Raw genomic sequence first — 27,630 nt, forward strand, 5'->3', positions numbered from 1 at the left:
GGGAGAATAGGGAAGGGAGAAATGTAATTAAATTATAATCTCAAAATTAAAAGAAATATGTTTACATAAAAAACAAACGAACAAAAAGCTTCTTTTTACAGAAAACTAAGACCATTGCAAAAAGTTACAAATGGTCATAATGTAAAGATCAACGGAGCATGGGAGCCCAGCCCCAAAGGATACACCTAAGTCATAGTGCCTACACCCAAGGCTCAGGGAACCTCATGGGAAGGGGTAGAAAGATGGTAAGATCCAGAGAACCAGGAAGTCTGCTGTAAGAAGCTATCTCCTAGAAGTGGCAGGGAGACTACACCATGATGACTCCACAACATGGCTGCCTAAACAAGACCTGAATAATGGCAATATCAATAGACATGTTAGTGCAGGTGGGGAAAACCTCATTCCATCCCCATCCTAGACAAAGAACTAAAGGCAACTGAAGAGTGTTCAGAGAAGGAGAATTAGCCTCTCCCAGGGATGAGCCCCCAATATAATACAAAGTAGTTAGCCCTGAAACCATACACACAAAGCAAAGCCACAGCAAATGGACCCACAGGTTGTATTTATATGTATCCATCTCTGTGTAACAATAATAATCAAAGAAAAAGAGATCATTTATTTGAGAAAAGGTAGGGGTAAATATGGGAGGGACTAGAGAAAATCAAGGGAATGGGCAGTGATATTTTCATATTTTAATTTTCATAAATACTAAATTACATATATAATATACCAAGATAAAAATTAAGTGTAAAAAAACAAACCAAATTATTTGCATGTAAATGCTCATCAGCTGGTGATAGAGTAGTACCATGGGAATATTAACTTTTACGTTATAGTCCATATTTTACCTGTGGGATATTTCCCTTAAGCTATCAGTATTTCACTGTTGAGTGAAACATTTGCCTTACCTGGGACAATGCTGGAAAAAGAAACACTTGACACTCTCTGGAAGAGATAACCATCTTTGTCATAGCCTGTCACCTTGAGAAAGAAAGCTTCATCTGGGGGAATGAAGTCAGAAATATTCCAGATGCCGTAAGGCTTCCGATCTGGGTAATGCTTAACAGGAATGGTCTTAAGAGATCCCCCTGAGATACTCAGAAGTTCGAGACGGTCTACTCTAGCTGGACTGGAGATTCCAGAAGTGTTCAGTAGCACATACGTAGGTATTCCTACAAGAGAAAGGCATTGTCATGTATGAGTGTCACACAGTTGGGGTCATCTGTTTAATTAAGTGTTGGCACTATAGTAGCATATAGCATATACAAACTGGAAGGATGCATGCTCTACACTGATGGTCTACTTACAGAGTTTTTCCTACATAAAGATAGAACTTGAGACATTGTAAGCAATCATCTTACAGAATTTTAATTGTTCTTATACCAAGAAAATTAGAATTGTAAAGTATTATGTGAGAATTGATTATGTAAATATTTTTTAAGATTCACTTTTTTCTTCTTACTAAAACTGCACAAATAAAGATAAGTTAGCAATGGTGTGGAAAAGATTCTAAAGGTCCCAGCATGGCTGAACTTTACCTTTAGCAATAAGATTATAAACATTAATGGACAAATAAAATAGGAACAAGATCAAGCTTTAGAAATCAGCAATAATTTCATCTTGAATATAAAATAATCCATATTACATTCAAATGTACTACACAGCAATATAGAGGTACTTCATCTCAACAGCAGTTTACAAAATATTAATGTTTAAAAACCCACTACATGTAATGCTTTTCTAAATGTAAGTCTAAGAGTCAACTGGAGTGCTCTTAAGTCCCAACGTCCGCAATTCTGATCTAAAAGATGGCAGCAGAGCCCAGGAGTCTTCTTTTTAGGAAGCCCGTTGAGCTTCTGTTGCTTTCAGAGTCATTCTGCTATCACTGACCTTGAACTGTTCTTTGCAAAACACAAAGTGGACCAAAGACCCAATCACAGTCATGTTAAGGAAAGATGAGTGCTATGCTTGTCAATATGATTGGATGCCACAGACCTACGCAGTCACACCAGCTGGGCACAGCTTTCCCTGACGCGAGTTGAAGAGCCATGTGCATACTAACCTTGCACGGGTCTGCTCATTGTTTTTTTGAAGTCCAGCGTGGGCTTTCGAGAAAAGCCAGCTCGGAAATCAATAGTGCTGAGACCGGTGATACGAACAGAATGCCTTCCACTGCTGGAGGTCTAAAACGGATAACAACAACCTTAGTCAGTGGCTGGTTGCAGCAATCACTACTGGTGTGGCAAACCACAGTGTGTTGACAATGGACGTGCCAGAGTCACAGGCCTGACCCAGGTATTGCATCTGAATTTAGTTGTGATTCTCCATTCGGTTATACCAGTTTTGCAATGCATGTCTCATGTAAACTGCTCTAAAGTATAGTTCAGTGAATATCACATACCTGGTGGTCAATGGTAAATAGTCACTAATGAGTGTGGGTAAAAGTAAACCTAAAATCTTCACATTATCTTCTGAACTTCTCCTTTGTTCCCTCTTGTCAAATGATAGATGTTCAACAGACATGGATGAAATACAAAACTAAATTTTCCCTCACAAAGCCCACTCAAGTGCAATTTCAGAAAATATTTCCTAATTCTTTTCTTTTCTTTTTTTTAATCTAAATGCATAAGGCTTGCTAACTGCAGCCATGGCATTGATTCAATGGCTAAGTCTAGGCTCCACATCTCAGCATGACACCACCTACTAAGAATTAGCATTTGCTTCCTGCTCAGTTTCTTTCAAAGGAGACTCTGAAGATCTCTTATACCAACATCTACACCTATACCAGAGGATAGGTGTCCTGGCGCCCAGGACAGATAAGGCAAGGTCAGTGTTTTGCTGCGAATGACTTGATGCTAAAAGCACACCATTGTCCTGGAATTGTGAATAGGAAGGATTTCCTTTAAAAAAAAATGACAGAAGTAAGGAGCAGGGTGGACCACAGACTTGATTTCTGGTAACTTCAAGAGAGATTGCAGGACTAAAGGGAGAGCCTGGAGGTGCTAGCACAAGCACCATGGAGAGCCCTAGGAGTGGTGGGGAATTCCTCCTAGGGCTTATTTTAGCGCAGTATTTCCTAGCCACCTAGGGGGAATGCATATGGATCTGTCTAATTTAAGGGTGCTGGTTTGCTAAATGCCTGTCTACATTTAAAGTCCATTTAGTTTACTGACATGGAACACCCATTACATGCAAAGATGTCACTCAATAGACAATGCTCTTTTTCAACCTCACAGATAGGAGTTTAGGATAACAATTTCTAGGTAGCCTTGGACTCTAAGACATAGAAGATATTAGTCTCCATACTCGTGGTAGCTACGGTAGATATCTAACAGTCCTTTTGTTAGGAGAGTCAGAGGTTTTGATAAACCTTGCTCTGAAAGAAGGAAGCTCTGTATTTTTGGATTTTCAAATATGTAGATTAATACACACCACATGCTAATTTCTAGATGCCAATTTGATAACATTCAATATAACCAGCAAGATAAAAGTATAGTAGATTTTCCATGAGCCACCAAGAGCTAGCTGCAGGGTTCTATAATGCCATAGTACCAGTTCAGGCCCATGGGTTATAGATGTAACAGAGTATGTCGTTGCAGAATTGAAACTGATCCCTTCTTTTTACTCATTAGATGCACAGACTGCTGACTTCTGCTAAAGTGGCTAAGAATGTTAGAGGTAAAAATTCAAGTGGAGTGCCTATCAACCAGGGTTTCAAAGTGCCTACATGAAATAGGTCAGTCTGTCAACATGAATATTAATGAGACTAGAACCTCCTTGTATTAAGCCAGTGAGGATTCCTAGTAGCACTAATTGAATTAAAATTTAATTGATAGAGCTAGATTCCATTTCCTCCTCTTGAAGAATTGTGATTTTTCAAAAAATAACAAATTTACTCAATGCTAAAATCAAAACAAAATAATTATATATGTACATTCAAATGAAAACATAATATATGACATATATACTTAGGAGGTGGTTATTTAACTAATTAATTTACTCATGTATCAGCAACCTTTTAAACAGTTTCACAGTTTCTAACTCAGGCATAACAGTATTAAGCAGCTATTATTTATGAAGTAAAGGAATGCGCTGGGATCACAAAGATCATGAATAGTGATCATGAACAAAAATGTATAAATAAATATATATATATGTGTGTGTATTCAAATATTTGCTCTTAATATAGACATTCTTTCCAAATTAAAAGAATATGATTATTTTCATCAGTTCCATGAGAATTTTTGAGATATAGGCATTGTGACCACCATAAACATATAATAACACAAGCTCACTTTATGAGTTATTATACTGGGTATGCCTCTTTCGATGAAGATGCCAGCAAGGAAAGAAATGTTCTCTAAGCATAGAATAAACTTGATTTAAACACACACACATACATGTACACACACACTCATACAGTATATATTTATATCCACTCAAATTTATCTCTGCTCAAGTGAACAAATCTCTTTTTAAATAAGAACATTCCATGTAGTTAACACTTTGATATTAAAAGGTCAAAATAACTGGGATGTTTTCTAGGAAAAGTCTGTGATAAAGTGTTCCATCGCCCTAAACACTAAATTAATGCTATTAAGCAGAGTTGTCTACAGACATTCATAGGTCACAATTGAGGATGCCTGGAGAACTCTCTTGTGTGGTCCTTTGTAGACTTGAGAGTGATTTACTAGTGACTCTTTTTTTATTTGTTAGTTTTGGGGTTTTTTGTTGTTGTTGTTTTTTCAAGACAGAGTTTCTCTGTATAGCCCTGGCTGTCCTGGAACTCACTTTGTAGACCAGGCTGGCCTCAAACTCAGAAATCCGCCTGCCTCTGCCTCCCCGGAGTGCTGGGATTAAAGGCATGCGCCACCTCTTAAGCATGCTTTTTGACAAGAGACTATACTGTGATCTACAAAATGTACTCTTTTCATAAAACCTTTCAAAACTTAATACATACACTCTTGTAATCACAATACTTTTAATTTTGATACAGTAATATTTCCTTCTTTGTAAATTTTATGTAAATATACAGATAAACACATAGAAAGCATTAACGAAGTTTGTTTGCATGGTGGCTTCTTTGATGTCAGCAAAAATTAAGATACATTATTTGATTGATAATGAAATCATGAATAGTTAAGGCACACAGACACTGAACTTCAATAAAATTTCAAATATTACAATGCTAGGGAGTAAAGTACCTTGTACATTTAAAACAATGTTTTAGATAATTTCATGAGTGAGTATCTTTTCAATTCCCCCCTCTCCTCCTCCAACTCTCCAATGTCCCCTTACACCTCAAATTCATGAGCTCTTTAATTTTGACATTATATATGTGTGTATATATACATATAGGAGTATGAGTGTGTGTGTTTGCGTGTGTGTGTTTGAGTGTGTACATGTGTGTGTATAGATACACCTCTATCCTGTTGAGTCCATTTGTATATGTGTTTACAATTCACCTCCCTATTGGGGAGCTTGTCCCTGGACAAGACAGAGTTTCCCTCTCTCATCAACCATTAATCACCTATCATTCTTCATCTAGGTGCAGGGCTTTTTGAACTGGTATTATCATTATGCATATCTTATTTAGGCAACCATATTAACCTCTAGAACATGTATTAGTATGCACTGAAAATTAATATAACCATCTAAACCAAAATTTTTCTTCCAGTCTAAGAATCTCAATATAGTCATGTGATATGGAATATTCTCTTCTGTACTTAGGGGATTATCTAGGGATAGTTTACACAAATTTACTTAGTGGAAACATATCCCAGGGGATGTGTTAAATTACAAAAGATTATACTGATAATCCTAGGCTAATAGAAACATTTTCTATTATCTAAATCTATTATTTAATATCATCACAGGGAGTTTCCCTTAAGTAGAAGGAGACAAAACTTGGCCCAGGGAGTTTCAGTGGTAATAGACTTATAGTCTATGTAGCTATATATTAGCTACAGCTGTCTGAATGGAAAATTCATATTGCTTCTCAGAAATGAGATCCAGAATTTGTAGTTTCCATATAAATGGAAACTTGAGGGCATAAAACAGCATTCTCTCCTGTTTTTAATAAAATTTTGTGTTCTTTTCAGCTACTTCTGTTCTGTATGTTTTACCTACATCAGAGGAAAGTTAAAACATTTGCATCATTTATATGATTAAGGAAACAAGTTGACTCATTGTGTGAAAAAGTGCCTCAAAATATCATAGCAAAGTGTTGGCAAGATAAAGCCCAAGAGAAAAGAGCAAGCCACTCCAGGAGGATTTAAGTCATGGCTACATTAAAGTCTCCCATCCCAATTCACAAGCTTGTAGGCTAGTGAAATCTGCCACTTTCTTAGAGGATGCCACTTTCATCAGAGGAAACATTAATTTTTACTCATAAATATTTACACAGTTCTTGTTTGCGCACATTGGTCTCTCTGGTGATAAAACTCTAGCAACAATAACAAGAGAGAAAATAATCTCTACAAAAATATAATTATGATAAAAGAGAAAAATGAATCTAAGAGAGGCATAGTCAACCAGAGGAAAAGGTGATATTTTAGGCCATCTTTGACAAGACTTGATTAAAGTGTTGCCATTTGAGTTGAATTCTGAGAGACATTCAGGAAGTAGGCAGATCACTGTGAGTTCAAGGTGAGCCTAGCCTACATAGTGAGTCCCAGAGCTATACAGAGACCCTGTCTTCAACACAAAACAAAAGCTTGGGCAAAGGAGAGGATACTGGGACCAGCTTAAACTTAAATAATTAAATCTGTCTAGAGTGTAAATGTAAGTGATACAAGATAATCAGAAGAGTGGTTGAAGCCAAATCACATGATCTTTAAATATCTTAGGTCATAAAAAAGACTGCTTTTCATACTTGCACTGAAGTGTTACTGGAAACATTTAAAAAGTCATTATTAATTCATCTGATATGGCAGACATTTTCCAGATAGCAAAGAGCAAAGGAGATAGCAGGCAGGATGCTCTATCTCATTCTTAGCTCTCTTGTTGAGAAAGCACACATGGAGAACATTTGTCATTCACCAGCTGTCTAAAAGGGAGACCCAATGTCAGTAGCATTATTTATGTCAGTAGACATAAATCCATTTATTTTGTATCTTGCTGATGGATTCTTTGCATATTTCATATAGGAACAAAGTAAGTTTGTCCTCTGTAAATTGCACTTCGATGCGTATATTGTGTTTAATTATTGTTACCATTAACTGCAAACTAGGAATTGTGTTGGTCAGAAGCAGAGGTTCTTTAGTGAGAAATACAGTGAATTTTGTGCAATGTAAAAATAGATACTGCTCCTTCTTTAGCTCTCTTAATTACAGGAGACTGAGCTTAGACACTTGTCCAAACAGAGATTCAATTGCCTCGCCATCTTCTTCTCACTCTCCTTGCTTACAGACTAATCTTTGGAACTCTTCTCTTCCAATTAAATACACTTAGAGCACACTAAGCAGATAGTGTGAAACATAGCCGAAAGTAAACACTGAGAACTGATGACTGGCTAAGTAGACATGTCAAGCACAAGATAAACTGCTGCTGTGACCTACCATTCCCCCAGGCAAGAGTTTTGCTAGAGGAAAAATCGCTGGTAGCAATCCAAATCACCTGGAAGAAAGTTCAAATGCCCCATAGACTACTAATAAAGGGGCATCGCTTGCATATTTCTTATGGCCAACAATGGATATCTTATTGTTACGATCCAGAAAGCAACAACAGAATATCTGACTGACAACTTAGGGTACTGCTGGCTTAGGTCATGCTTAAATCATTTGAGGGATGAAGAGGCTTGACTTTCATAGCCCTTCCTACTGTGGTTAAAAAACAAAACAAAACAGACTCAGCACATATCACATCAATTTTAGTCATATAATTCAAAATGCCAGAGTAGAAAAATACTTCATTTTTGCCAGTATATACTGCACACCTACTGTGTGCATGGAACAGAGTTAATAAAATAGTTGTGACCATTTATGATCCATTCATTAAGAAACTGACAGGTTGCATTTATATTCTTTTTTGTCCCTACACCCTCAAGATCATCTACTCCCCAAATCTATTCTACCCTTTATAGTATCTCTGCAGGGCTTAGAACTCTGATAGTATAGATAGATAGATAGATAGATAGATAGATAGATAGATAGATAGATAGATAGATAGATATTCTGGTACTTGAGGGGAATTATAGTGCAAACTCTAATTCCTTAAAATGAGAAGACTAATATATATATTCTTTGAAAATACAAGTCTGCCTGGCATGGAAAATCCAGAGAATGTTTGTGATGGACCATCCCACATGCATGTGAAGTCACAACATTCCTGTAATTTGAATGCTGGTCCCACGAAGCTGGTTTATTTTCTTGGGAACTTGAGGTAATGAAAGAGAAAACCCCTATTTCAGGGATTCTGGAGCAAAAGGCCGCTAAGGGTGCTGCTGGGTAGCGGAGAAACGATGCAGGGCAACTTTGTTAACAATGAAGCACACTTTGTTAAGCCCGCTCCTGGGGTGAACATTTAGAGTTTATGCCTTAATGGTCTGAAACCTGCTCCCAAGTGGTGTTAAAATCTTCGGCAGAACAATCTCTTCCTGTTCTTGGGGAAAACCCTCTCACACATAAAAATACAGATGCTTGAGCTGGAAGAAGGCCACAGCATAATGAAAAGTCTGTGAAACACTGGCAATCTCTCCAATTGCCCACCGCAGCCAGTTACACACATAATCAACAACAAAGTCATAACTATGATTTATGGTATTCTGAATTTTGACTGTATGTTACATTCTTTACTCCATATTGAATATATATATACATAAAGATAATTCAAGAAAACAAGTGCTATTTTTATTAAAGAAAATAATGACTGTACCTCTAACAAATAACGGCAGCCAACAGCACTTGACACCTGGCCTTGCGCTATTTCATATATGTGAGCTTACTTCTCAGCCCTGTTCTGCAGTGTAAAGAACTTCCACAGTCACATGAGAAGGTACGAGAGCAGTAGAGAAGTTCTGCTCCCAAGCAGTCCAGCCTGTAGGTGCTGTTCAACCCCTCGCTGTTCCACCCAGAGCCCACAGCCCTAGCTATTGTTCTCCACTGGCTCCACGTCTGCTGATTTTGGAAGCAAGAAATGGATGGTACCATCAGTCTACAGCTTTGATGATAGGAAAACTGCCCAAGAATTTATATCCTTGTTCCAGAACATCACTGATGCCCATGGTCATCACAGCAACACTATGCAGCTTAAGTGTTCAAGACCTCCCACACATGTACTTTCATTAAAGGGCTTCTCCGTGATGGCAAGAATATATAAATAAGCTATTTTATATACTTTCTAAAGCATGCCAACTTAAAAATAAAATAACAAACAGACTGTGAAATCACACAGTACCTTCACTGTCCACATGCCAGCTTCAGGCTCTTTGACATTCACCACTTTGGCAGAGTTATGGATATTTAACAGCTCATTCAGGCCAAATCCCTTTTTTATCAGCTTCCCTGAAAGACAAAACAGAGGCAGAAAACATAATAAATATAATTTCTCCCCCCCCCCAGAGATCTGCTATTTTAACATGCAAAACCCTCAGGATATGATGAGATTTTCAATAACAGATTACTATGTATATACGTATATGACTTAACAGATATTCATGTCCATAGCTCAAATATTGTGTTATTTGCATCTAAAATATAGTTAATTGTGGGCTTCTAGGCACTACTAGTACTGAAGTAACAGGTCCCCCTTTCTTATGTGTTTGACAGTAACATGAGAATAGCCATTGACGAGCTGTCTCTTCACCTCTAAAACCAGCCTAAAGAACAATTGGCATGTTACTAAGATGTTACATGCAGTCATTAAAGACAGGTAGACTGCATAGAGGCACAACCTAGACGGGAACACAGGTCTCTCTGGAGGTCAGTGTAGATGCTTCTAAGGTGAGTATCCCGAGCTAACCTCTGCACAAAGTGCAAGGTCTCAGAACCAGTTTTGCACTGGATGCAGGAGAAGGCTAGTTATTAAAGGATAAGTACAGTATGGTGCTGTAACACAATGAAAGGTACCAGCTCCTATCTGTTGGATAGTTACTAGCTCGAATCTAAGGAGAAAAACCAACAAGATGGAACTGAGCCCCAGGTTTTCAGCTCCTGCCTCTCTGTGGTCTCTGCTCAGGTACACATTTTAAATAATCAAAAGACTGACCACCACTGTATGCTCAGAGGGTCTTTAGGCAGTAGAAACATGACTCAATGAGTCCAGCTTTTTGGAGTAGCATAGGAGTTATTCCAGTGAGAGGAATGTGGCTGCAGCAGACAAATGCACAGAGGCCAATGCTCCACAAGTCTTGGAAAGGAGGTTTCTCTTCCTGTGTAAATGTCAGTGTTTGGCCAGTGTGGATACTGACTCTGAGCAACATTTCCTACGCTTGCAGGAATGAGTTCACACTCTTACAGGAACTGTCTGCATCTAATGGTGCAAATAAAGAAGATAGTTACCCCTCCCCCCTTTAACAAAGTACAGCAGACACCAAAACCACAGTAGAAATGAAACTACTTCATCAGAACCAGAAGGTGCACTTAATACAAATATGAGGAAAGATGAGATTCCTTTATTCTCAGCTTTGCCTTGCAGTGTGAGTTTCATCATTTTCCAGAATCTTGGAAATCTTGTCATAAAATGCAAGTGAGGAAAAAGTTAGTTAAAACATTCATTCACCTACTCAGAATGTAGCAAGTGCTCTACCAGAAATTTAGTGCCAGTCTAAATCTGATTTGTCTGTCTGTCTGTCTGTCTGTCTGTCTGTCTGTCTGTCTACCTATTTGTGTGTGCATGTGTATGTGTGGGTCATGTCTGTGCCTGTGTCTGCATATGAAGAAAAGCACAGGAGTGCAGTTCAAAGGCCACTTCAGGTGTCAGCTCTGGCCTTTTACCTTGCTGTTTTGATGCAGGGTCTCTCCTAGTATTCACCACAGCTGCTTATGCCAATGACCTGGCTTCCAGGTGTCCTCTGTCTGCCTCCCTTCTTGCCCTGGGAGAACTGCGTTTGCAGATGTGTGCTACCATCTTATTATGTGACCTTGCCTTATTATGAAAGTCCTAAGTATTCAGACACAATCCTGTGCTTTTATGGCAAGCACATTACTCACCAAGCCATCTCCCTTGCCCATTAAATTCAACTTTTAGAAACTTTTATGTTTTTTTTAATTAAACCTCTCTAGAAAATGACAGTGAAAATTAAGAAAGTTATTTTATTTTAGAAAGTTAATTTAGAAATAGTCGTCTTAGTGATTCATTCAAAAAATTAACAGATGGTAAATTTTACAGAATAAATTACTATAAAATAGATACAAATTAAAGCATTGACCAAAAGGCATAGTTCAGGGGTAAGGCACTAGATAAGCATATATCAGAAACTGAGTCCAGTCTCCAATACTGAAATAATGATATTTACGACATTATTATAGAACACATTCTACATGTGTTATGTTAGATATTTTCTGTGTAGATAATTAACTACAATACATTTCATTAATATAATTTGTTTAAATATGAGAAAATTTAATGTGGTCATTCTTGTGTTAATTCAAAAACACGACTAATAACATTCTCGTTCCAAACATCTAGAGTCACTTATGAATGCTTTGAACTTATTCATAAAGCTGAATTAAGTGTGCAAAAAGTGCCCTTCCCTGTTCTTCATATTTAATAATCAGTATTTGATTCATCTCACCGAAAGGATTGCGAATCTCAATCACGGGAGACGGGCCACTCAGGGACACAGTAACTTCTTTGAGGCTGGGATCAAAAGGAATTTTCCAAGTATTCACAGCGTGCTCCAAATGATCGGTGGATAAGAGGTGAACCTTGGAGGCCTGCACAGCTTCTTCCACCCACTTCAACACCTATGGAAGGAAAAGAAACGTGTGAACGGCGCCTGAGACCTTTGGAGGTTCCCTCACTTCTGGTTCAGGGCTTGGCTGGGTAAAGCCCTGACTCTGAGGCTCTTCCTGTGCTGATTCCAGGCTTAGCTGATCCTCATCCTACCTGTGTGCTGTAGGCTCGCAGTAAAATGCTAGGTTAACCTGCGCTCCAATTCCAAGTTTTCTGGCTTGGATTAGGATTAACAATTAAACTTCAGGGTTAAACGCCATGGGATGAAACCCAAAGGGGCCTTAAAATAATCTTCTACATGTGAAGAAAAATAGAGAGAATCTGTCTTTAAAAACAATGCGGTGGTGGCACACGCCTTTAATCCCAGCACTTGGGAGGCAGGGGCAGGCAGATTTCTGAGTTCAAGGCCAGCCTGGTCTACAGAGTGAGTTCCAGGACAGCCAAGGTTACACAGAGAAACCCTGTCTCGAAAAACAAAACAAAACAAACAAAAAACCCATGCGTTCAGGATTTAATTCATTCTAGGCACATTTAAAAAAAAACAAAAAAACAAAAACCTAATGGGTTGTCATGTGGAATCTGGACAGGCTAAATATTTTAACCGGCATTAAAGTAGTCTTGGTAGGTTGTATTATTCTACTTTTGGAAAAATAGTTTCAGTATCAACAAGATAGCCTTTTTGTAATAAAATGAATAAATACCCCCAAATAATAGGAAAGGCAACAACAACAACAACAACAACAACAAAAATAAGTAAAAGCAAATAGACAAAGAAACAAACAAAAATTAGCAAGGTATTTCAGCATCCAATCAACTGAAGGAGCACATACACAAAAGATACACTGCAAAATTAAATACTAAAAAGGTGTAAACACGGCACACAGCCACTTCATATAATCTTACAACAAACAGTTTCCCCACTAGACAAATGGTACATGTTTAGCTAAGTAGAAACTAACTGATCCTAACTCAGCTCTCAGTCTTGGTCACATTTATGTCACATCCACACTTGATATGCCCCTTAACTTCTTAGCCTCACCTTGCAATGAGGCACACTATCCCAAACTGAACAGATTCTAAGCAAATATTAAGTTTCAAAATATTTAAAATGTTCTATTAAAACATTAGAAATTCAAAGAAATAATTGCATTTCAGTACAAACAGGCACAAGCTAAGGAACCAAGCAACAAACATTGAACACTGTTTGTACTTCCTATTAAAACATCCTTTTCATTTTGTTTTTCTCTTAAAGACCATGGAAAAGCGGAAGACATATTAGTATAGTTAGCATTGTGACACAGCTATGCTAGCTTTAAGAATAAATGTGTGTTGTTTAAAGTTCTCTCCCAGGTACTTTGTATTGATGAACATATGCTTGTTTATTTAGCAACAGCTTTTCTTTTCCACACTCATATCGACTGAATTTTTTGCTTTTATTATATAGCATTTATTTTTCATACATACTCCTGACATTGCTTCAGGGCTAAAGATCCCGTGTGTCTCTCTGTGTATCTAAAACCAGATGGCATGGGATATAAATACTAAAGGTGGCCTGTGTATTAATAGTAAGAGATTGGTTGTAATGATGGCAAAATCATGTCTTCTGTTTGTTGGCATACTGATATAATGTCTCAGGCATCACCGCTGGCATTGAACTCACTTTAAAGTTAAGGCTTACCATACCCCTGATAATTCAGCTTCCACTTGCAAAATGATCGGATTATAGACATAGTGCCACTACTGACACTAAAGGCTTCTTAAGTAAGAGAATGCAGGACGGAACAAGGAATGTTATTGAACTATGGAAGCACCATCACACCACTCCCACAAAACTGACACTAAAACAATATTAGTTCGTGCGTCCCTGTGGTGGTTTGAATGGGTATGGCCCCTATAGACTTATGTGTCTGAATGCTTGGCCATAGGGAGTGGCTCAATTAAGGGAGGCCTTTGAAGTCTCATACATGTTCAGGCCATGCCCAGCGACATCATTCTGTTCTGCTGACTGCAGACCAACTCTCACCTCCTCCAGCACCATGTCTGCCTGCACACTGCCATGCTTCCCGCCATGCTGATAATGGACAGACTGAACCTCTGAAACTGTAAGCCAGCCCCAATTAAAGGTTTTCCTTTATAAGATCTGCCTGTTCATGGTGCCTCATCACAGTAATAGAAACCCTAACAAAGAGACTTCCCCCAAATACGTGTTTCAATAAAAATGCCATAGACAGATAAAACAATCTATGAAAGACAAGTGTTTTATGTAAATAAAGGAAAGGGCAAATTCATAGTAGGTGGCAGGGAGGTTGTGAACAAATGCACCAGAGTACTGCAGGTAGGGAGCAAACAGGAGTGACTCACTCCGTCTAGGGAAGTGTTCAGATAAACGACAAGCCGAAGCATCCAAAGCGGCACACAGCAGAGATGCTGCGCATGCAGATTTATTGTAGCACCGTTCTCTCTAACCAAGATGAATGGAGAAAGAAAGTGTGGCACGCATACCTAGTGAAGTTTTATTCCAGAGTAAAAACAAATACAAGTGTGCCATGTGCAGGAAAATGGACGGAAGTGGAAGATTATTATGTAAAGAAAACTCAGCTTAACTCAAGGAGAAATATCACCTACTTCCATATCTGCTAGCTAGTTTTATGTATGCACATGTAACACACACACACACACACACATATAACTTGAAAATGGACCATTCAGGTGATAAATATGTCTAATGATATAAGGAAATGGGAAGAAAGGATAGTGAAGGAAGAAAAGACAGTGCTTTTCTCATATGTAGATTCTAGATTTAAATACACAAACACTCGTGCATATATGATAGAAAAGCAGAAAGGAGCCTATAAGAGTCATGGGAAGGGAATAGTGGGTAAGGAAATGAGAGAAACAGGAGGGCAATGAGGAAGGAAAGGGGAAGAAAGGACAAGTGTGTGTGTGTGTGTGTGTGTGTGTGTGTGTGTGTACTTCTCCCTGTGGCAGATATTTGGTTTGTTTACTAAACATTGCCTTTATGAAGGCATACATACACACATACATGTACATAGATGATTGATAGATAGATGGATGGACAGATAACCATGCAAACCATTAAGTTGTGCATGTAATTAAAATGTAAAAGAATAACACTGGAAGTATCATAAATATGGTTCCATAAGCCAGGCTGAGACCTTTGGAATTCTTCACAAAGCTCCTCTTGAAAATTACTAACATTCTTAAAGAGTGAAAGTGATGTATTTCAAAGAAAACTGTCATGCTGTCATGAATGAGTTCAAAAGAACATGTGTTCCATAAATCAAGTGATAGACAGATTTCCTTCAAGTTTAACCCCATAATGCACCTGGATTTTCCATATATATACCCATACAACTTTGCAAAGAAGCAGGTGCTGGTATTTGAAGAGCTTTAGCAATCTTTCATGACTGAATATGAAAGTATGACTGGTCCTTCTCATCAAATCTCCCCACATGACAACAGGAACCAGGCCAATTGTAACTAATATTTGACATCTCTAGAACATATGAGGTAATAATCGGCAATGGCATTTTTACTAAAAAGGCTTTAAAGATTTGCTTTGTTTTCAGAAAACACAAAGGACTAATTTAGTGTCTGAGAAAGCAATCGGTAAATTTAGGCAATAATAAAAAACATTTAAAGTCAGAGAAGGGAAGAGGAAGGAGAGAAGTTAAGCAAACCAATAGAAGAACATCAGTTCTTCAGGCAAGTCCAGCGTGGCCATGACTGGTCCTCAGCTGAAAGGTGGGTTAGGCTTATGAAACAAGTGCCACTCCCAGTCCATCCCATCCATCAAGGACACCGAAGGAAGGAAGCCACATACAGTGCTGGGGAGACTGCAGGTTAGTGCAGCCTCTGTACATATCAGTACAGGAATTCTGTTTTAAAGTCCTAGGAAATAAAACCACCATATGATCTAGCTACCATTATCTGAAATACATCCAGATAAGCATAACACAGGGACTCCTGGAATTCTATGTTCATTACAGCACTGTTCACTGTTAACTACGCTGAATAACAAGCCAGTGCGCCATCAACAGATGAATGGAGAAAGACAGAGTGGAACTTAGACACAGTGGAATCTCCTACAGTGTGGCACTGATACACATTGGAATCTCCTACAGCTGAAAAAAAGAAGTGAAGTTAAGACATTGTCAGGGAAAGGAGTGGAACTGATGATCACTGAACCAAGTGAAACAAGTCAGATCTCTGAAGATAAATATTACACTTTTCTCATTGGTGCATAGAATCTAGAGTTTAAAAGAAAGAGTCTGTAAGACATGAAAGTGAAAGGGGGACTATTAGTGTGGGAGGAAGGGCACCAGCGGGAAGATGAAGCAAGAGAGGATGGGAAGGGGGATGAGAGACAGGTGTCATATGCAAAATATATTCCCATAAGACATTTGAGCAGAAGCACGGCCATTGAGGAGGAGAGAGCCGTGGAAGAGATACGAACAGGAGATGGTGTTAGGATGGTGAATATTAGGCACTGTCAGAATGAAACCCCCTTATTTAATACCCCAATTGTAAGAAATACTTTTAAGGAAGCACAAAAAAAAAGAAGCTCCCAACATCTCCAGGTTAATAATGAAGTGATTCTATGAAGTAGAAACATAGCGAATTTATTTTCATGCATATCCTCCAGTAAGTTAGCAGTTTGTCTCTGTGTTGCTTCCACAAATACATCTAGCCTTCAAATCCAATGTAGCAAGGTTATACATTACAGGAAACCTATCCAAGTCCTAAGCATTCTTGGGAAAATGACGGCCTTCCTCAAAGCAGATGCATTTTCCTAGGGCAAGTGTGTTCAGATGCTGTAGAATATAAGCTGGTGTTAGACACATTTAATATCACTTTCAATTCATCAACACAACATTTATGAGATTTTCACAAAGAGATTACCCTGTATCATAACAATCCTTCTTGGGAAAGACATAGTGCAGACTCTACCAGGAGCCTCGGATCACTCTGTTATCCACTACTAAGAAAAGTCTAATTGAAAACAGATGCAGCTCCAGTTATGAGGAACTACAGATACTATCAACATGTGAACAAAAAACGTACAGATGCAAGCTACAGAATGTGCTCTGAGGTCTCTTGCTTCTCGGGTTGCCAGATATAAAGGGAAAACATCACTAATTGTCTGACTGTGGGGACCATTCTTGTGAGGTTGGGAATGATCTATTATAATGACAAAAGAAATGAAATAGAATGAAGTGAGAGTCTTTGGGCTGTGCTTTGCTATCAACACAGTACTTTTTCAAGCCACTAGGGGGCCATTGGTGGCACTTTAAAGGTTTTAATGTAAAGGTTGTTCTCTAGTTAATCCTAGCAATTTATCTGTACAATGGGCCTTGGGGACAGACCGATGAATCCAGCTCCTTTATTTGATAGATGAGAAAAATCGTATCTGAAGTGAGTTCTTGCATTGTTTTAATCTGCCCAGACTTATTCTGGCTCAACAAGCCACATATTTTTACTTAAACTCCTTGGGTTCATGAAGATGCTAATGCAATTCAAAGACTTTATAGCCTATACCATGACTGATACTCATGCCTAAGTGCACACATTTATTTAATTCTTCAAAGTGGTTGGTGTCGTGAAATTTTGATGAGATAAGAAAGGGAAATTTGAGCTCATGTTACTGAGCAGAACCTTGGTGCTTTTGCTCGGGAGGTGTTCTAGTTTGATGTTTTGAAACTCTGCTAAAACATTAACAAGAGGCAACTTTTTGGAGGAAAGCACCTATTGCGCTTATACTTCCAAGTCTCGGCACATCACGGGATGAAGTCAGAACAGGGAACTGAGTGACATGGAGGGATGCTGCTTGCTAGCCCACTCATTTCATTCCTGTGCTCACCTTGCTGGTGCTGCCCACAGTAATCTGGACCCTCCTGCATCAATTAATAGTTAACATAATCCCTAACAGACATGTTCACCAGCCAGTTTACTCTAGGAAATCCTTGGCTAATTGTGAACACTTTGTGATGTACCACTACCATGTAGCAGGTGTACCTACGATGCTTATTACATGCAGATGCTCCAAGAGCTTTCCACTCATTTGCACAGAAACCCTGGCACAGTACTTCTATGCACAATGATCTCTATTTTAGAGATGAGTAAGAGTGATTTATCTGTGCCAAAGTGTGTAAGTCACAAAATTAGCAGCAAAGCAACATGTGCCCTTGGGTCCCAATGTTCTTGCCCTCCCCATTTGTTTAAAAAACAGAAATTTTCATTTCTAAGACAATGATTTTTGTCAAAATGCTGTACTACAATGCTGGTAAGCATCATGGATCCTACTCTGACCTAGCTAAGAGAGATAGGCTTTTCTAGACCATCAACAGAATCCTTTGGTCTGGGTTCAATGTCATTAATGCCTTGTAATATATCGTGGAGGCCAGAATTCCAAATTTTCTTCAAAGCCCCTAAACAACTAATGAACATCCCTGTGATAACTAAAGGAGGCAATCAGAACAAGGTGCCCGAAGTGCAGTTTGAGGGACTGAGGTCACATACTAAAATTTAAGGCTATCATGTGCTGCTAGCATTCCAGTCCACCAGGATGTATGTCATCCTCTGAGCATACCCTTTAGCGAGCATTCAATAATGGCTCAGAGCTCAACTCTGGAGTAAGCTTCCTTTTATTCTGACCCTAGAAACGTCCAGGTTATGATTTATTGTGCATACGCCCATAGACAGCTAATGCATTGCTCATGCCCCCAGGAATGCCCCCAAGAATACTGACCGATTAGATTACTTAAGTTGGATAAAAAGTTCAGATGCATGCTAAAGAGACCTCTGCAGATGAGTGACTGATGCCCAGGCTTTATACAACACTGCTCAGAGTCTGCTTAATTTGTGCCTGTTTCTAAGGATGTGTTCACTGAGAGTGTTGAAAGGAATGAATGTCACAGTTTAAGACTTTAATGAATCAATCAAAACATGTTATATCTTCAAGTCTTTTGAGAGGATCTTTTACAGATAATATCCAGTTGTATTACCCTTCATGTATTGAGTTCCTATTCAAAGTAGAAAATTTACAATGAGTACATGCCATGGACAAGTACATTTGCTCATTCAGTACAAATGGTGTTATATTTCTTTGTTCTTCTGTCTCTGTCTTTCTCTGTCTCTGACTCTCTCTCACACACACACACAAAGAGAGGCAGACAGACAGACAGAGATGGGAAAAGAATAATGTAAAAATGGTTCATGGTACATCTAAAATTTTATCCAGCTCACACGGGTTACAGAAGATTATTAGTTCAAAAGGTCTGCAGTTTAGTTCTAATTATCAACTTAACACAATCTAGGGTCACCTGGAAGAAGTGTCTCAATGAGAGCTCAACTGTATAGATCAGGTTGAACTCTGGGTACATCTGTGGGATGACTAATCGTCTTGATTATATTCTGATGTGGGAAGACTGTGTGAGAGTGGAGAAGGTGAACTTGTCGGTGAACATGTATGCCAACATTTCTCTCTGCTGTTGCCTATGGATGTGAGATGGTTGTTCTAAGTCCAGGACACTTTGACTTTCTTCCCAAAGTTGCTTTCATCATGGACTTTTATCTCAGCAACAGTAATGAAGAGAACACAAAGACATTGAAAATGCTATGCTGATGGCTCATATGAGAAGGATCACACATGAACTCACATCAGGTGCTTCACTTGGGGGAATTTCATGATACTTGAGTTATATTTTCAATAAAGTTCTTTTTAGTTTAAAGAAATGTGGACTCAGTGGGGACTCTGGGGTTCACGTCAACTCAGTGAGCACCTAACTCTTATTTAAAGTTGCCATACTTCCTGCATGACAGAACCACATTAGCGCGCAGCAGCTGACAAAACAGACGTGCACTTCAGACATGCTTGGAGAGTGAAGTCATCCCCACTAGTTATTTTAAACTATCGCAGTATATTTCACTAATTTATCTTCATAAAATTCTTATGTCACAGTTTTTGCAAGCTAGAGATGATAAAAGAAACCCAACTTGCCAGAAAATACAGTTTATTTAAAATAATAAAATGTAGAAAATTGACTTTATCATATATTTTTTTGCTGTTAAATCATTTGGTTTAGAATAGGCAGAGTTCAGACTTTAGCCACCCCAGTTACTTTTTTCTTTAAAAAAAAAAAAAAGGAGGTGATTTTTAAATACATAATTAGATATATAAGCATACAGACAGGTGTATGTGTGTGTGTGTTCATACGACATACATACAATAATTAGGCTTTCATTATTGGATACCCTAAAATACCCTAAAAGCAGGAAGAAATTCAGGCTGTCTATAAATAATACATTATTTAAATAAATAAATATCCAGGCTCTCTATGAAAGAATGGGGGAGAATTATTGAAGCTAAAGACTCTATGCCCAGAGTTTTTCTCTCTTTCTGTTTCACCTGTTCATCCATACACACACACACACACACACACACACACACACAGAAAGATAGACAGACAGACAGACAGACAGACAGACAGAGAGAATGTCATGCCATGTCAGTTTGGAATTATAACTATAAACCCACATATGACTTCAGAGTCTGAAATTATATGCAGAATTATATATATATGTGTACACAGCATGCAGAAAGGTCGTTTAGAATTTAATCAGGGAGATAGGAAAGGATGTTTAAGAATAATTTACAGATGTATATCTCTTTTCTAGAGCTATGTGTGTTTTACGTAATCAAACTCGACTTTTTATTGTAAAAGTATCTAAAAACCTCACATAAAATAGGCAGGTATGATGTGAAATTTCTTGGCAATTTCAGAATCTGCTTCTTGATTTAGAAAGGAAATTCAACTGATTAGATCTAACTGAAAGGAGAATTCATTCTTTAGAAGAAGATATAAACACAACGACCTCAAAAGACTAAGCATGTTACTGAGGGGTCAAGTGATGGAATCAGGACACCTCCTCCTCACTGGATTCTAGAATCTAAATCATAAATGGCTTACTTTTTTATGGATACCCCTTAAATAGCACTTACATACTAAGCTCCATTCTCAGAATGTGATAAATTTTAACTCAATATTTTTTATGCCCCATAAGTTTGGTAGTCACATTTTCAGCAATATATTTCTAATATAATTTGAAAACAACATAGAAATTCTATGCATATGCCTGAAATTCTCTGCATGTGACTACTGTAACATATAGGACAAATGTAGTTCTCTGTGTGGCTATTATGTTTCTTTTCTGCCATTAAAAGAAACTTTAGATTCTACCAAAACACAAGCAAATGAAGGAAAGAAAGAGGAAGGAAGGAAAGAAAATAAATTATTCTATTTTGACCTAGAAAAGATCAATCTTAAAAATTTAAAGATAACAGCAAAATTGTTGGCAAATTTTGATTATACAGTTTTCTGATTTTTCTCTACTTAAGATGTAAATTCAGTTTGCTCTGATGTGTTTCCTGAGGCTAGAAAAAAACAGAGAGGAACTTGTTTAGATGCTTTAAAATTTTAATAATGATTGATTAACTCAAATTCACAACGGAAGTGCTCTTATTAATGAGATGGAAAAACCTTATTAGTCAATAGACTATAATTCTTTCATCACTAATTAAGACCATATAATGCAAAGAGACCCTACTCTGTTGGTTGAGGCTCCCACACATTAGACAGAGCCTGATTGGCACTGCAAACATTTGCTTTAATGACTTAATTGTTTCCAAGTTTCCAGGTTGATATGCATGCACTCTGACTGACATATTCATTGGATTATTTTCACATACACAAGCCACAGGAGAACTTCACTGTTTTGCAGATACTTCACATTAAAAAATGCTTTAATATGTCTCTGTTCTGATGTGTGTTGATTTTAAAGAGAAGTTGATAAATCTCCCAATCTCTATGTATCTAATTATATTTAAATTTAATAATTGTTTTAAGTAATAAATAATAAAATAACTCCATAATTTTTGGTTATTGATTTTTATTGTGAATGGTAATTTACACTCTTATTTACAACTGGAAAACTAAAATACCCAAAATACAGAACTAACATTCTTGTCAGTCAGTGTCATAGATATGGTAAGAAACAAAATGTACCCTTGCATTCCAAAAACGGATAAGTAAATAAATAAATCCCTAATCTTGAAATTTCCAAATGAGGCCCTAAGAATGAATAATTTCCTCGAAGCCAAGGACCTTTATGAAATGTACATTCAAATGCTACACAGTAGAGTATCAATACATGTGCAATGTAAACACTTGGAGGACTTTAAAAGTCCAGCTTGCACTGACTCTGGAGGCATTAATAATAGAACAACGTGTGTTTTGGGCAGTCTAGGAGAGGAGCCGTCACTGCAGATACCATCATCAGGAAACTCTATAGAGAATGAAAAAAATTACAACATCACACTGCTTTTAAAAATCTGGCACCAGGCACAGCAATCTCACTAACTCTTTCCAGATTCGCTCTAATCTTAGAAAGGACCTTCAATTCATGTAACAATCTAAATGTTATTGGTAACATTAGCACTACTATAGGTGATTATTCAGCGGCTGCCAAACATCTTTAGCAAATTACAGAAAGCTTATTGCTTCCCACGTCTAAATTGTCATTTCAGAGAGAGCCATGGAAAACAACACCCGTAAACTTAGAAGTCCTGAGGGGGAAAGAGAAGGGAAGAGTAAGAATCTATAGCTTGGAAGTCAAGAAACGCGATTGCTCAAATTAGAAACCAGACCAATCAGCACACAAAAGTCGGAGCAGAAAGAGGTTTAGAACAGCATGAAACAGAGTGAGGAGGTCATTCTGACAATGAAGAGCGAGAGGAGAAAAGAGAAAAACAAAGCATTAAGATCGTTGCCTGGTAGGGACTTTAGAACCAACATTACCTCTGCTTGGTTTAACTTTTTTTTTTTTTAGGTTTATTTATTTTATATATGTAAGTAACATTGCCTCTTCAGAGACACCAGAAGAGGGCATCAGATCCCATTACAGATGGTTGTGAGCCACCATGTGGTTGCTGGGAATTGAACTCAGGACCTCTGGAAGAGCAGTCAGTGCTCTTAACCACTGAGCCATTCCTCCAGCCCTATTTCTGCTTGTTTTAAAAACAATTATCAGAGTGTATTAATAAGATATAGTCAGTCGTTTTAAACCTGTAGTAAATATACACAGGTGACAAAGAATCCTTCTTGCTATTTGCTGATCTATAACCAATCACAAAACATGTGTTAGCATGTTTGACCCGAAGTTAGGGTAACAAATTGTGGTGGTTAATCTTCATTGTCGACTTGACTAGATTTAGAAAATACCTCTAAGTGTGTCTATGAAGGTGATTCCAGATAAGTTTAATTAAGAAGCCAAAACCTATTCTATATATGGGCAACCCCATCCAATGTACTGAAACCTTGAGCTGAATAAAAAGGAAAAATGAGTTGAGCTCCAACATCCATGGTGGTCTGCATCCTGACTGTGTAGGTAATGTGACCAGCTGCCTCAAATGATGCTGTGACCTCCCTGCACTACAAACAGCATGTACCCTCAAGTCGTGAACCAAAATAAACCCTTCCTTCCTTAAGTTGTTTTTATTGATTATTTTGTCACGGCCATGAGAAAAGTAACTAAAACATACATGCTTTCTACTGCTGTTTTCTAATAGTTGATCAGAAGTCCCTTGAGTAAATTGACAAGCACAGAAGATAGTTAATACTGTTTTGTTTTGTTTTTCCAGAAAGGTGACTGATCAAACACATTAAGTATTGAAGAATGAGTAAGAGTCCAATGGACAAGCAGAGGAAGAGGATTTAGAGCAGAAAGAATGAAAAGTTCCAAGGCTGTGAAAATGTATCAGGGATAATCTGAGGACTCTAAAGAGTCCATGCTCGGTGTGCAGGTGAAACTGGTAAGGGGCAAGGGTAGAAAGAGTTTGTACGAATATTCAAAATAAAAGACCTTATCCTAAAAAAACTATGGAAGTCACTTAAGGATTTTAGAAACAGAATGTTTCATTCAAGTTTGTGGAAGGATATGAATAATGGATTTTTGGATTGTCAGGGACCAACTCAAACGGGAAGAACAACAATGGTAGTTAAAACATGCCGTAAAAACATAATAAAGAGAAATAATGAAGAATTATATGATCATGGAAAAGAACAGGGAACAGATTCTAAAGATAGCTTGTTGTAAAGTTGCTTGGTGGAATTTAATATACAATGCAAAAGAGAAGGTAAATCTATAAAAACTCAGGCTTCTAAATTAGAAACTAAAATCACTGGTGAACCATTCAATTGTGACCAGAAATGCTAACATAAAGTAATGTCAAGAGTACCTGACACAGCACTTTGAAGAGCTCTTAACCTTGGAAATTTAAAGGAAAGGGAGAAACTAAAATAATCTAAGTATATAATTGAGATTTACTGCAGTGACAAAATATGCTACTTATTATAAATGATCTCAATGCAGTTGAAATGTAATGTATGAGAAAATACATGTGATAATAAACAAATTAAGATACTATACAAGTTTATTCAGTTTATCTCCACTAGTACATGATTTCATATTAGAATAATCAAGAGAATGCAATTTTACCTATAAACTGATACTATGATTTTGACCAAAGCTTTGAGGATTAAGTTCCTTGACTCCTTCTATTTCTGAACCCAATGAAATGATTCCTAATTAATAGCCTGCTATACTCACAGACCGGAGTTTAGCATAATCGTCATAAGAGAGGCTTCATCTAGTAACTGATGGGAGCAGATGCAGAGACCCTAGGCAAACATTAGGCAGAGCTCAGGCAGTCTTGTGGGAGAGAGAGAAGAATTACAGGAACTAGAGAGGGTCAAGGACACCACCAAAACCTGCCCCACACAATAACTACTCAGGGCTTACAGAGACTGAACCAACAATCAGGGAGCATGTATGGGTCTGACCTATGTCATCTGAATATACATTATGATTGAGTAGCTCAGTGTTCTTGTGGGACTCCTAACACTGGGAGTTGGGTTGTCTCTGACTCTTTTTGCCTGCTTTGGAACTCTTTTCCTCCTAATGAATTGCTTCCTCCAGCCTTAACATGAGGGAGGTGCCTAGTCTTACTGCAACTTGATATGCCATGTTGGATTGATATCCCTGGGAAGCCTGCCATCTTCTGAAGGAAAACTGAGGAGTGGATCTTAGAGAGAGGGGACGGGGAGGGGGGACTTGGAGGAGGGGAGAGAGGAGCAAACTGTGGTCAGGATGTAATATATGAGAAAAGAATAAAGTTTTATAGAAAAATTATTAAAATGTATCATAACAGTAATATGCAATATAAAAACAGAAAGTGAAGAATAAAATAAGTAAAATCAATAAAATACCTGCAGAAAATATCTCTAGTTTGTTTTCATTATATATAAATAGTGCATATGTATGTGTGTTTACATGTAAGCTGACACACAGACTTACACTGCACGTGTATTTTAAACCTTTCTTATTTATAAACGTATTTGTTTATACTTAGTACTTACTTTTTAAGGAGATATTTGGGAATGCAAAAGAAATTAGATAAAGTTCATTTTCTGAAGTATGCTTAAATGAGAATATTAAAATATACTCAACATTGGCATTAGAAGCCTGACTAAATGCCATATGTTATAATGTATATGTTAGTCGACGTGCAGTCTACCAAGGGACCAAACAAAGCTGAGTTAGGTACTCTTCATCTGGATACAATGGGAGAAAGGGCTTCCTAGTGCTCACTCACAGAGACCCCTAGCAATTCATCACTGACTGCTGAGGACTTCACTCAAGAGGTCCAGACCACAACAGGAGTGCTTGGAAGTCCTCACGGGTCCAGAAACCTGGTGCACTGCTCTCTTGGTTCATTTCCGAAGGCGTTGGCTTGTAAAAGGCACATTGCAATAGAAAGGAATAAATCTTTATTATTCCTAAGCCATAATTAATTTTTACTGTAATTAACCATATAGTCTGGACAAACTTCTGAAACTTAATAGACTGACGTCACCCTCTTTGATTTTATAGCAATTAAAAAGTACAGCTTCAGGATTCCGTAAGAAAGCAAATGTCTTGGCCTAAACTTGAGTGAGACAAAATATTGGCAAGAAAATGACCACGATTCACTCAGCAACCACAGGGGAGAGGAGTGGAATTAGACGCTAATTATCTACTACTTTAAGCCCATAGAATGTCTTGGAGCCTGTGAAAAATCAATCAGAACTACATTGAGACTTAGCATGCAGATTTCAAACCCTTTCACTTGCAATGAGTATTCACCGTGGGCAGGAGCGGTGTTCAAATGTTTGATTTCTCACTTTATAAACTTGATTAAGTCATGCCAGTGCTAACCAAAGTGTGCAAAAACAGTAACTGAAAGAGCTCCAAAGCAGCTACCAGTAAAATATAAGTGGAAGTATCCCCAATTCACAGGCATCAGCATAACTTAATAAATCAAGAGTTAGATAACTGAATGGAAGGATGGGTGGAGTTCACAAAGACATCGGGGATTCCAGCTAGATGTCAACAGGAAGGTATCACCAGAGACGGCCTAATCGCCAGTGTCAAGAAAAATCACTCATAGTGACCATTGCTAATTGGATTCTACACTTTCATGTGAATCTGCAGCTAAGTCTAACTGTCACCACATGCTGAAAGAATAAATCTACATCATTTCTGGTCATATTTTTTTCTGTACATACAATTTTAAAAAGAGAGAAAGAAAAACTCATGTGTGATTAAATTAAAACTAATGACCACATGCACATTGGCCCAAATGGCTAAAGTACCAGAGAGAAAACATCAAGACTAGTGTAAAGCAGTGTTTCTCAACCTTCCTGATACTGCGACCCTTTAGTATAGCTCCTCGTGCTATGGTGAACCACCCCCATGCAATTATATTTGTTGTTACTTCATAACTGTAATTTTGCTACTGTAATGAATTGTAATGTAAATATCTACTATGCAGGATATTAGATATGTGACCCCCAAGGGGGTCAGCAGGCTGAGAACTGCTGTTGTAGATAAAGAACAGCCAAAACTCATAGACTAGTGATAGGATTGAAAACAGCTTTGGAAAAACAAGGTAGCATCTTCTAGGCATGAATAAATTTGACTCTTGCTCCCACTCACAGAGAGGTTAGGATATATGACTGACAAGTGGCATGCCTTAGCATGCTCAAGAGCAGAAAACAGAATCAATCAAGCTGGGTGATACTCAAATATGCACCAACAGGGGAGAAACAAACCGTAGTATACATTCATACAATGGAATAGTAGACATCAACAAGGGCTGACTCCTAACTACATGGAAGATTGTAAACAAACCTCACAAAGCCAGACACTTTAAATGCATAGGTTGGACGATTTCATTTATACAGAGAGCAAAGCATAACAAATTAATCTATGTTTTTCAAACCTCAAAAAACCAAAAATACTAATAGATCTATGTGAGAAAAAGAGAGTATAAAGGTAAATTTCTGAGGTCTTGGGCATGCATTGTTTCTGAGTACTGGTTCCCCAAGGGAACTTTGGTTTGAGTCAATGTTGTATGCCAGGTACCATGTGTGCTTTTCTGTGTGTATAGAATATTTCAACAAAAAGTTGGCAATAAAAAAAAACAATTATAATTCATAAAAGTACTTTCTGGGGATGGAGAGATAGCTCAGCAGTTAAGCAGCAGGGACTGCCCTTCTAGAAGATCTGGGTTTGATTCCCAGCATCCACATGGCTGCTAACTACTATTTGTAACTC

The 27,630-nt window shown here is 37.9% G+C and overlaps 1 protein-coding gene across 4 annotated transcripts in view; it reads right to left on the reverse strand.

Annotated features, from left to right (window-relative positions):
* The window catches only part of Hmcn1 (hemicentin 1), a 431,153-nt gene that overhangs the window by 245,125 nt on the left and 158,398 nt on the right, over window positions 1-27,630 (reverse strand). For all 4 annotated transcript variants that reach the window (XR_387184.4, XM_006529757.4, XM_006529758.4 and 1 more), the window contains exons 5-8: window positions 11,735-11,906; window positions 9,397-9,503; window positions 2,063-2,183; window positions 909-1,172 (exon numbers count right to left, since the gene is read on the reverse strand). Coding sequence is in view for 3 of the 4 variants with exons in the window: in XM_006529757.4 (XP_006529820.1) it covers window positions 909-1,172; window positions 2,063-2,183; window positions 9,397-9,503; window positions 11,735-11,906 (664 nt within the window). In the remaining variant the exon portion in view is untranslated. The remainder of the gene's footprint in view (window positions 1-908; window positions 1,173-2,062; window positions 2,184-9,396; window positions 9,504-11,734; window positions 11,907-27,630) is intronic.

The sequence above is a fragment of the Mus musculus genome, chromosome 1 (assembly GCF_000001635.26).
Source record: "Mus musculus strain C57BL/6J chromosome 1, GRCm38.p6 C57BL/6J".
NCBI classification, from domain to species: Eukaryota; Metazoa; Chordata; class Mammalia; order Rodentia; family Muridae; genus Mus; species Mus musculus.